At 40.7% G+C, this 11,679-nt stretch overlaps 1 protein-coding gene, 1 long non-coding RNA gene and 1 pseudogene across 2 annotated transcripts in view; 1 reads left to right on the top strand and 2 right to left on the bottom strand.

The window, feature by feature from the left end:
• ldlrad3 (low density lipoprotein receptor class A domain containing 3) overlaps positions 1-8,811 on the top strand; it is a 98,782-nt gene extending 89,971 nt beyond the window's left edge. The window contains exons 5-6 of the mRNA XM_022189961.2: positions 2,626-3,022; positions 6,942-8,811. Coding sequence (XP_022045653.1) covers positions 2,626-3,022; positions 6,942-7,146 — 602 coding nt within the window. The 3' untranslated portion in view covers positions 7,147-8,811. The remainder of the gene's footprint in view (positions 1-2,625; positions 3,023-6,941) is intronic.
• LOC127535200 (uncharacterized) lies at positions 3,589-7,101 on the bottom strand. The gene is made up of 2 exons (XR_007943868.1): positions 6,979-7,101; positions 3,589-4,198 (listed from the first exon to the last, which is right to left on the bottom strand). It is a non-coding gene; the product is annotated as an uncharacterized LOC127535200 (long non-coding RNA).
• Positions 8,812-10,641: 1,830 nt separating the features above from the next.
• On the bottom strand, positions 10,642-11,390 carry LOC127535199 (nicotinamide riboside kinase 2-like; annotated as a pseudogene).
• Positions 11,391-11,679: the final 289 nt, after the last annotated feature.

The raw sequence follows: 11,679 nt of genomic DNA on the forward strand, positions 1-11,679 counted from the left end.
CTCCCATTGTTAATGTTACAGTATTATGAGTTCCTTTTGTGTGTGTTTCTCTCTGCTCCCAGAGGACCGCACTGAAACCTGATAGGCAGTATAGGTTGGCAGTGGTGGGCTCTCTTTATTTGTACTTTTTCTTTTTTTTACTAAGGCAATTATGGAAATAATTCCTTTGTTTTCGTCTTTCTCTGCTGAGAGTCCAGTTCATAATTAATTGGTAGTGTGAAGGACTGGCCAATTTTAAATCACAAGGGAGGGGTCAAGGGGGCTTGTTTTATTGGCTGGGGCCTGGATGGGGCTGTGGGCGGGTGGAGCATCTGAATTAGATTAGATTTAATTAAGGCATGGGGCCCTTCACTACACACTGGCACATAAATGGGCTGTATGCCAGGTTGGTTGTTGTTGGGAATTCAAGACTATGTGTGAGCGCACCTAGACACACACACACTGCAGAAGCTCCCCCAGGCCTTCAAGGTCAGGTAGACAGAGGAAACAGCCAGCATGGTGTCTGGAAGAAAGAGAAAACAAGCTCAAAGCGGCACACTTTTGATAGCTTGTTGGTCTGTCCACACACATAATACTACAAATATTGACCATTGATAACCTCCAGCACTTTATTTACAAGAAAATAAAGTAAAAAGAGGACTGCAGCCAGCATCCAGTTAGTTTAGCTTAGCATAATGAATGGAAACAGCTAGCCTGCCTCTGACAAAGTTCACCAAATCCCCATTAAAGTTTGATCTTGGCTAATTTTTACTTTAAAACCAATGCAGTAAAGTGCAACAGGTGTTTTGTTGGTCAGGTGCAGATATTTTTATTAGTCCCTTCTGAGAATTTCACTGCAACAACATTATTTTGGGAGGTCTCATAGACCTCAGCAACACACAAGTGTGTTCTAAGGTGTCTGTTGTGTGTGTAAACCAAACTAACTAGTTGCTGTGCCCTTCACAAAAAAGTGATATTTTCCCTTTAAGTACACACCGGAGCCTCTGTCAGTGCATTATGTGAGTTCCAGTGCATATAAACAGTATATAAATGGATCTAGTTTCAATCACAAAGTGGATTTCACTTTTATAAGCATTTTTAGTTGGTATGGCTTTCCAAATCGGAACTATAACTTGCTATGAAAGGGTCACATTGGTTGACTTTTTGCAGAGCTCTGCACATTCAGTTTGATTCTCTGAGACTGTGTAGCTCTACCTTGTAAATGTGGAGGGAATCTCTATGCTGTGCTAAACACAATATCCCCCAAGAGCCTGTAAGTCCATATAAGCCTGGAATACTTCAAAAAGCTCCAGAAAGCCTTGCCTGCTTTGCAGTTTCTGGGGATCTAATCCTTACAGATGGAAGCATTTTCAGACTATTGATTCAACCTCAAGATATCTTGTAATGGTCATTTCCTGGCAAGCTTTTCGGGCAATATCCTCAACTGTCTGAATGATGGCTAGTGGACAGAGGGGTTAATGGGGTTTTTTTTCTCTTTTTTAGGATATTAGACTTTAATGCACACGGTCTCTTAAGTAGCAACACGGAATCCTCGAACACTGTTCATGGAAAGTGTTTTGAACTTTTTTACGAGGCACACAGAGGTTTGATGTTTACTGCCCCCTGAGGCATTAGTGTAATTCGAACTGAAACAGCAACTGTAAAGTACTTTTATGTAGCTCATTCCTCATTAGCACATCCATTCTGCACCACTATAGTGAATAGGATTCCTTCCACTCTCTCTCTCTCTCTCTCTCTCTCTCTCTCTCTCTCTCTCCTTAATACAACAGTACTGTCAGCCGGTGAGCTGAAACACCATTTACATGAGCCTCATCCCTGGTGCCTGATTGAAAGTCTCACACTGTAATATCAGTCAGCGGAAATGCTTAAGTGCTATTCCCTCATCCTATCTGGAATAATAAGCTGCAGTGCTCTCTGGCACTACAGTAGTTCCCTTCCTCATTCCAGGCAGTGAGTTGGCTGCTCTGGGTTTGTAACTGCTGGCCACAGCTCTCATCGTGAACATTAAGTTCCCTGGACTCCTCAGCAGTTTGCAAACTTGCTCCTTCCCCGTGACAAACATTAGTTAGTGTGTGACGGCCCCTGGTGTTCCTCTGCCTTCTCTCATCTTCAACTCACAGGGACTCGTGTTGCATTTCATCTTCAAAATGCTGAAAGCTGTTTTGCCCTCACAAAGAATTATTTAGCCCCTCTGTTCTTTCTCTTGCTTTCATGCTTAATAGTGGGCTAGCAACTTACGAACAGGGGGTTCAGAAGTGGCCTCTGCACTGGTGAGGGTTGCTTGTTTTTCATCGTCTCTTGGAGCTCTTGGGGAGAGTCTGACCGCTGTTATGCTTATTATGTAGAGATCTCATCTCCAGGAGAGGCTGTTTCCATTGAATCAGACAGAATACATTTTAAAATGAGCCTGAAAACAATTTACTCCTTGATATTCATGCCTGTCTCCTGGCTCTGCAACTCCACAGCTCATCTTCCTGTTTCTCAACCTCCTATTCTCTTAAATTGTGTCCCTCTTCCTCCTCTCCATCCTCCCATCCTCTCTGTTGAGTCCCTCGCCGCCACTCGTCCTCCCTTTACCCATCCATCCTTCAATTTGCTCTTCATCTCCTTCCTCTCCCCACACAGAATCTCCCGACCAGGACTTTGTGACACTGGACTATCGCCTGCGATACTACCCCAGCATCACCTACGCCGTCATCGGCAGTGCCGTTATCTTTGTCCTGGTGGTGGCCCTGCTGGCCTTGGTCCTCCATCATCAGAGGAAACGGAGCGTTCTGCTGCCCAGAGGTGTAAGAGGGAGCTCACATCACCACCATCACCACCAGCCCCTGCTGCTGTCCCGTCTGGTAATCTTGGATCGGGGCCACATGCATCCTGGAGGCCCCTCCTCCGGATCCTCCACTGCAGCAGGACAGTATAGCTCAACTCCTCAAGCGCTCCAGCTGCTGTCTGGTACCCTTTATCCCTCCGGACTCGCCATGGACTCACCTCCATCGTACTCACAAGCTGTTCTGGATGTCAGGTTAGAGGAGTAATGATTCTAACAGCTGGATATGCATTTATAATATTATTACATTGTCTGAGGCCACAGAGCTTCACCGTAAACAATGACTAAAGCAAAAGTAGAAACATAGGTGCTGAAAGTTGTCCTTCTGGCAAAATGTAATCTACTCACTCTCAGAAATATCTGTTAGCCACTGCTTCACTTGTGCTTTTATGTAATTTGCTAGTAAAAATCATCTATTCCTTTAATAGTAGTTGTTATAATAGTTACTGGATGCAAGTCCACTTTTGTGAGCACACAGGAAATGGAATAGTGGTGGGTTTGTTATATTAGCTTAAAGAATGAATTTTAAGTTGCTGATGGCGGAGAAAACTGCTACTTGACGAGGACATTGAGAGCTGGAGAGAGCCAGTCAACATCCAGCAGTTTTTTATGGATGCTCAGAAGTATCTATCCTGGAATAACTTTTTCTTTCCCCAAAAATGGCCCTGAAAGAGAAGCAGTTCTTGCAGTGGGGACATGCACAAAAGTCTAAAAACTGCTACAGTGGTCTCCAAGTTTGCACAGTGTAGAATTCAATTCAATTCAATTCAATTCAATTCAATTTTATTTATATAGCGTCAATTACAGTCAAATCGTCTCAAGACGCTTTACAGAACCCAAATGCCTGACCCCCAGAGCAAGCCCAAAGGCGACAGTGGCAAGGAAAAACACCCTTTTAACAGGGAAGAAACCTCGAGCAGAACCCGGCTCTATATAGGGGGGACCCATCTGCCTGCTGGCCGGGCGGGTTGAGAAGGACAGAAGAGGGCAAAGGGGAGGGATGGGAGAAGAGGGAGGGGTGGGAAAGCAAGGAAAACACAACACACATTTGGATACATGCATGACAGGATATGTGACACAGACAAAGTATAAGCTAACATTGAAAACTGACTCATAATTTACTCTTATGATGTACGGCTCTGACATTAAACATACTCCATATATAGCTAGCAGTAAAATTCAAACAGTATGTAAGTTAGCATAACAGTATAGTGAAGGCAATGCAGAGTTGACTGGTGGAAAAAGGGAGTTGGAAGCAGAGGGCTGGAGGAAGGTCAGCAACAGCATCCCACAGTGGACATGGTGGAGACTGGACCAGCTGGTGGAACATCAACCGCAGATCTGAAGCATCCAGCTCTGGGACCAGGGACACTCGGAGAAATAGCACAGGGGGAAACAGAGTGAATGTACTGCAATAACGGTATACATATTAAATGTAAAGGTAGATAGAGAAGGGCTCAGTGCGTCAAGAAAAGTCCCCCAGCAGCCTATAGGCCTATAGCAGCATGACTAGAGGCAGAACGAAGGGACGTCCAAGAAGGAGTCAGCTGTGCAAATGAAGACACAAGCCGAACCCCTGTGGGTCACCCAGTCAGCCCCAACTATAAGATTTGTCAAAAGGAACGTTTTAAGCCTGGTCTTAAAAATAGAGAGGGTGTCTGCCTCCCGAACCCAAACTGGGAGCAGGTTCCACAGGAGAGGCGCCTGATAACTGAAGGCTCTGCCTCCCATTCTACTTTTAGAAATTCTAGGAACAACAAGTAAGCCTGCAGCTTGAGAGCGAAGAGTTCTACTAGGATAATAAGGTACTATCAGATCTTTAAGATATGATGGAGATTGGTTATTAAGAGCTTTATATGTCAGAAGAAGGATTTTAAATTCTATTCTGGATTTAACAGGAAGCCAGTGAAGAGAGGCAAGTATAGGGGAAATATGATCTCTTTTGCTAACTCCTGTCAGTACTCTCGCAGCAGCGTTTTGGATCAACTGTAGATGTTTGAGAGAGCTATTTGGACAACCCGATAATAAGGAATTGCAATAGTCAAGCCTGGAAGTAACAAAAGCATGAACTAATTTTTCTGCATCACTCTGAGACAGAATGTTCCTGATTTTTACAATATTACGCAGGTGAAAAAAGGAAGTCCTACAGACTTGCTTTATGTGTGAGTTAAAGGACATGTCCTGGTCAAAAATAACTCCAAGATTCCTCACAGTAGTACTGGAGGCCAATGTGATGCCATCCAGAGTAACTATTTGCTTTGAAAGCGAGTTTCTAAGATGTTTGGGGCCAAATACAATGACTTCAGTTTTGTCTGAATTTAGCAGTAGGAAGTTAAAAGTCATCCAGGTTTTAATGTCCTTAAGACAATCTTGCAGTCTAGCTAACTGATCAGTTTCATCTGGCTTCATAGATAAATACAATTGTGTGTCATCTGCATAACAATGGAAGTTAATACAATGCTTCCTAATAATATTGCCTAAAGGAAGCATGTATAATGTGAAAAGTATCGGTCCTAAGACAGAACCCTGAGGAACTCCATGATTAACTTTAGTATGCTCAGAAGAGTTATTGCTGACATGCACAAACTGGAACCTATCTGATAAGTAGGATTTAAACCAGTCCAGTGCTGTCCCTTTAATGCCAATTGAATGTTCTAGACGCTGTAATAAAATGTTGTGGTCGATTGTGTCAAACGCTGCACTAAGATCTAACAAAACAAGTATAGAGACTAGTCCATTATCTGATGCTATGAGAAGGTCATTAGTAACTTTCACTAGAGCTGTTTCTGTGCTATGATGCACTCTGAAGCCTGACTGAAACATTTCAAACAAATTATTCCTTTGTAAGTGTTCGCATAATTGATTTGCAACTGTTCTTTCCAGAATTTTAGAGAGAAATGGTAGGTTGGATATCGGTCTATAGTTAGCTAACACATCTGGATCTAAAGTGGGCTTTTTAAGCAAAGGTTTGATGACAGCAACCTTAAAAGCCTGTGGTACATAGCCTGTTACTAGAGAGAGATTAATCAGATCTAACATTGAAGAATTAATTAAAGGTAAAATCTCCTTGAAGAGTCTAGTTGGGATAGGATCTAAAAGACATGTTGATGGTTTGGATGTAGAAACTGTTGAAATTAGTTCAGAGAGACATATAGGAGTGAAGAATTCTAAAGATTCATCAGGTCTAACAGCCAATTCAAAAGCATCTGTGACATTTGTAGGAAGGGCCAGATTAATTTTATCTCTAATCATAACTATTTTATGTGTAAAGAAGCTCATGAAGTCGTTACTGGTTAAAGCTAAAGGAATACAAGGTTCAACAGAGCTCTGACTCTTTGTCAGCCTGGCTACAGTGCTAAAGTGTTCTTGTTCTCATCTATTAAAGATGAATAATAAGTTGTCCTGGCATTACGAAGAGCTTTTTTATAGATTACTAGACTATTTTTCCAAGCCACATACACTTCCTCTGAATTAGTGGAATACCACTTTCTTTCCAGCTTTCGGGATGCCTGCTTTAAAGTCCGCAGCTGGGAATTATACCAAGGAGCAAGTCTTCTCTGAGATATAACTTTCTTTTTTACAGGTGCAACACTATCAAGAGTTGTACGCAGTGAGGCTGAAGCATTATTAACAAAATAATCCACTTCTGTGGGGGTAAAATAATAATAATTGCCTTCTGATTTATCAGTAAATGTTGCTGAAGTAAACAGTGAGGGTATTATTTCCTTAAATTTAGATACTGAATTGTCAGACAAACACCTACTGTAATGATATTTGTTCTCAGCTGCTATACAATCCTTTACTTTAAATTGAAATGTTATCATAAAATGGTCAGAAAGAAGAGGGTTCTGGGGAAATACTGTTAACTCTTCAATTTCTATGCCACAAGTCAGGACAAGGTCAAGAGTGTGATTAAAACTATGAGTTGGTTTATTTACATGTTGAGAAAACCCAATTGAGTCTAATAATGAATTAAAAGTACATATAAAGTACATAACACAAGCACATCCTCAGTCCTTACTTGTTCTTGGTCCCAGTCAAAACAATACTGATTGCACAATCCTTATGTAAAAACTCATGACCATAACATGTGTTTCTTCTGTTTTTCCCTAAGTCGACCACCCTGGTTTGATCTTCCTCCTCCTCCTTACCTCCCGGATGGAGAACTTCCTTCAGAGGGTGAGCTTCCTCAGTACGAGGGCCCACAGGAGCCTCTGACTCACTCCACGGCTCATCCATCTGCACCCTCCACACCCAGAACTGTGGCCTCAGGCTCACAGCCGAGTTGCAGCTCCAGGGAGGAGTCGGACCAGCAGTAGTCACTCTCTTGTAGACTGATGATACTTAGACTTAGAGACTGCAGGATTAGAGGACCAGGCTGGGAGACTGTACGAGACCAGAACAGCCCACAACAAAGACCTGCTTGAGGAGATTCAACAAGGACTGGACGTGTCCTCAACTCGCTGAAACATGTCAGCTTACTGAAGCACTGGACTGAGATGAGCTCTTCCTGAGGGACTGAGCTTGAGTGTTGGCTCCCTCTGCTGGGATCATGACCGTACTGCAGCGTAATCATTCACAAAGTCAATGATTCATTTCTCATTCGTTCAATTCACCTGAATCATGTTCCTCCTTGAAGAAATGCTGCGTATGGCACCGACCAGTGACCACAACCTGCATCTCCAAAGAGTTAGTATGCCATTCAACAATGTATTCTTCAACATGCAATGCTTTGCCATGAGTGGAAGTGATGTTCTTCTTTATCTGGCACACTTTTGCAGCACTAGGAGAACTTAGTCATTTTGTAATACTCCCCGCTGTACTTTACATTTCAAAAAAACGACACAATTTTCTACACTTTTTTGAGATTTGTATTTAGTTCAAATAATAGATCAAATTTGAACTTTTGATTACAGCTATGGGATTTTTAAGAATATAACAAAAAATTTTTTTAAAAAGCAGCTCAATCAGAGGTCGTTTTCATCTGTTTTCAGTATTGATGTGAAATAATAACTAATATGGCTATTTAAAAGTAGCATTTTGCCACTTTTTTAATAGAGCTTTAAACTATAGGCATTTCTAACATATCAGCAGAGCTTGTTACCTTTTTTTTGATGATTTTCACAATATTTTTTGTCATTTGGCTAAATTCCAGTTGAAAATCTGAAGAGGACCATTCAGATTTATGAAATACTGTAATGCTGAGGAGGAATATTTACCTTTAATGTCATAAATCATTCCTCTGAGTAAAACCACCACCTTTCTTGGCAACTGTTATTACAGACGACCAATAACTTATGTATGTTACAGCATAAAGGCACGTACAAAGGATTGTGTTGAGGCCTTATTCTGTTCTCATGCCTTTAAGAATATTCTGTCTTTTGAAGTTCAAATTGATGTGTATAACTATGGCTGTGTGTCGTTCAGAAAAACAATCATCCACAGTAGTATTAGACGATGACTGATGAGCTGCATATCTGAAGGATCTGTGTCTGTTTGTTCATTTCAATGTGGTTTGTTCAACACTGTACATAAGAGATAGCGAAAGAAATCTATTTAAAGTAGATAGCTACGCAGAGTTTAAAGTGAGAGATGAATGTGTAACGATGAAATGTAGTTGTTCTTTTCTTGCAGAGCCTGCAGTGACGACGCAGGTACAAGAAAAACAATCAAACCAAAGATAATCATTATTAACCTTACCCCAACGGATATTATCCCACCCCCTACAGGACAAACTATTTGTTTGTTCCTTTATTATATTAAAATATGCAAACGTTTATAGAGTAAGACTAATTTCATGCTATTTGCTGTAAAACTGGAAAACATTTCTCAGGATGAAATTATGCTAGTCTGTTGTTTTTTTAAGAAACTCTTCAATTTTCTTATTTGTTGTCATACATTTAGCTATTTGCGAAGTTGCCCGCGATGATCTTTTTATCGACTGTATTCTGTACATTTGAAGTAATATAAATTCCTGACTCAGATCTTGTGAGTATGACTCTATCTGGAAATTTAATAATTCATTTTCTCAGCTACTTATTATTTTGTCTAAACAGGTTTATTGCAAAGTCTGGAGTCTGTTCTACCAGACAGACAAAGCTTAGATGAGAGACTCACGCATAATAAAGATTTAGTTGTGCAAAAGCCATCTGGGTTTATATGCTGGGTTGATATGGAAAGCAGACAGTATACATTACACAAACAATGTAAAAACAAAACCGAATTACAATGAGTTAAATGCATTCAAAAAAATGGTGGAACTGTGAGAGAAGTTGTCATTTCTGTACTTGGTTAAACTGTGAGCCACTGGAAACACCAGATAATGACGCTGGACTCACTTTCCTGTAAATAGCCCTACATTTTTAAACTTTATGACATGTTCAGGTGTAAAATGTTAATCTGCAAAATAACCAGGTCTTTCAAATAATTGTAGTGGAGTAAAAAGTGCAAAATGTCCCTCTCAGTTTTAATGATATACTTGTCTAAAGTGGCATAATGTGCCTTTACTTGAGTAAATGTACTTACTTGCTAGAACAGAATTAGTCATTCTCTTTTTATGCAAAGTACTTGACAAGAGACAGTTAGGGAAAATCAAAGTAATTATCATTTAGCTGCGAAGCTCTTTGGTTCAGAAGTATCCACATTTTCCTCTCATTCATTAAAGTTGTATTATCCAGAGCAGAGCCATGCATGTCTGCAGTTTCACCAATAGATGTCACCGTGTCACCATTATGGGCAAAGCTCATTGCAGGATCCCTCAATTTGCAAAACTGATTTCAGTCTTGCCACAATGTTGTACATGTCAAATATTGGGTTTTATGTGTGCTGTCAATCAAAGTAGCTGTTCGTGCATTTAAAAAGAAATCATTAGCATTCAGACGTATATATCTTCATGTATCCTGTATTCATGGCAACTATCTACATCTCTTACACAGTTTAGTGAATACATAAACAAGCATTATCTCACCAGCTGCCCCCATTTTCATTGTAATATCCACCCAGTACCCCAAATCTCACGGTGCTCCTCCCACCCTAATATCCGCATCGCTTTATGATCAGAGGCAGATCCAGATTAATTATAGTGGGGGGGGCACAGTGGGGTACAACAGATTTTTTTGTAGGGGCCACCGAAAAGTTGTAAGAAAAGAAAGCTGCAACCGACCTCTTGCTTTTACAAAGTATTTTTCATGGTTTTTTTTGGCTCTTTAACGCAATAGGAAAGCTGTATATGACCTTTTCATTTTGGACTGTTAACATTCAAATTATGATGAACTTTTTTCCTTGTTTATGTGAATTACAGCATCACCAGCTGCAGCATCTGCCTTTTATGTAAAACTGGTAAGCTCAACGACAGAATCCTGAGGGCAATTAAGTGACAAATATTGTGCAAGAATAGCACGATTATACAACCCTGTCAATTTCCCCTTCTTAGAATTTTTACTGACAATTATCACACCTAAATTAAGAAATAATTTTCTGTACTTTTAGCAACTGGTTCTCAGCTGTAAACCAGAAACATCATAGGGTTCTGTGTACTAATCAGTCTAAATCAAAATGAGTACGACCCAATACACAGTGAACAACAACAATCTGTACCTTTGATCTGTGGTAAAATAATCTGTATGTTCTGTGCGGTAATGTAAATTTTAAAATACAGTAAGTAGCACTCCGTACATTTAATAGTAAACCTGAGAACAATAATAAACAGTAACAATACTCCATATTCATAAATAAATACAATAAAATACAATAAGCAGCACGCTATACATTAAACAATAAACCTGAGAACAATAATAAACAGTAACAATATTCCATATTCTTAAGTCATTTAATATTGCATAGCTCAGCAAACATCATAGAAATCCCAAAAAGCTGCTCTCAATAATCTTTCACAGTGAGCAGATGTTCTTGTGTTGCAGGTCCATGGTCCAGACGTGGACTTCGAACAGGCCGGGGGGTCTGGCACCATGGACTTCCTAGAGCACCTCCTCTTTTTGCATTCTTCATATGGGATGGAAATAAAACAACGTTGTTTTAGCACGTCCATCAAAGGCCTGTAGGTGTGAAGCAGGAAGCCCTCCATAATGAGGATGTGAGTCTCCTCCTCCTCCTTGTGGTCGGACTTCAGGACCATCTCTGTGTCCAGGGTGTTATTAACGCCATGAGACTTCTCAAACTTCACCGGGTTCTCCAGCCACGCGTTGATCCTACTCATCATGGCGTCCACGTCCAGAGCAGTGATGACATCGTACTGCTTAAAGCCATCTTCACCAACTTCAATCTGATCTTGGGACTTGAAGAAGTCATCCTGATGGACCATGCAGCAGTTGGGCAGGTTCTTGATCAGGCGGTTGTTAAGGGTGGTTTTTCCTCCATTGGTTACGCCACCGATGCCGATGATGTAATTCATGTTCTCAGATTGGTCAAAGCTCGGAAAAAGGGTCCAAAACATCAAGAAAAACCGGGTCAGGAGTGATTGGACGAGGAAGAAAGCTGAAAAAGAGAAGGTTGCAACAGGAAACATCAACTACTGGAGTCCCCCATGGCACTTGAGTTTACTGAGTAAGGTAAGAGCAGAAAGGGAGCTGCCACTCGGACGCTGACCCCTCACATGTTGTGTTGTTATAAACTTACTCTTTCAAATAAATACTCGTCCAACCCTCTGGAAACCAGCGTTTGGACTCTTTTTATGTTGCTCCTCACCTACTTCAGACAGCCGGGACAGAACAATGTTTTGTGGACCAAAGGCTAAGCTACGATTGTTTTAGAGCGACATGCTATACTACAGGCTTTTTTAGTTGACATATTACTATGATTTTTTTTGTTTTAGTTTTTTTTTTTTTTTTTTTTTT

The sequence above is a fragment of the Acanthochromis polyacanthus genome, chromosome 8 (genome assembly GCF_021347895.1).
Source record: "Acanthochromis polyacanthus isolate Apoly-LR-REF ecotype Palm Island chromosome 8, KAUST_Apoly_ChrSc, whole genome shotgun sequence".
Taxonomy (NCBI): Eukaryota; Metazoa; Chordata; class Actinopteri; family Pomacentridae; genus Acanthochromis; species Acanthochromis polyacanthus.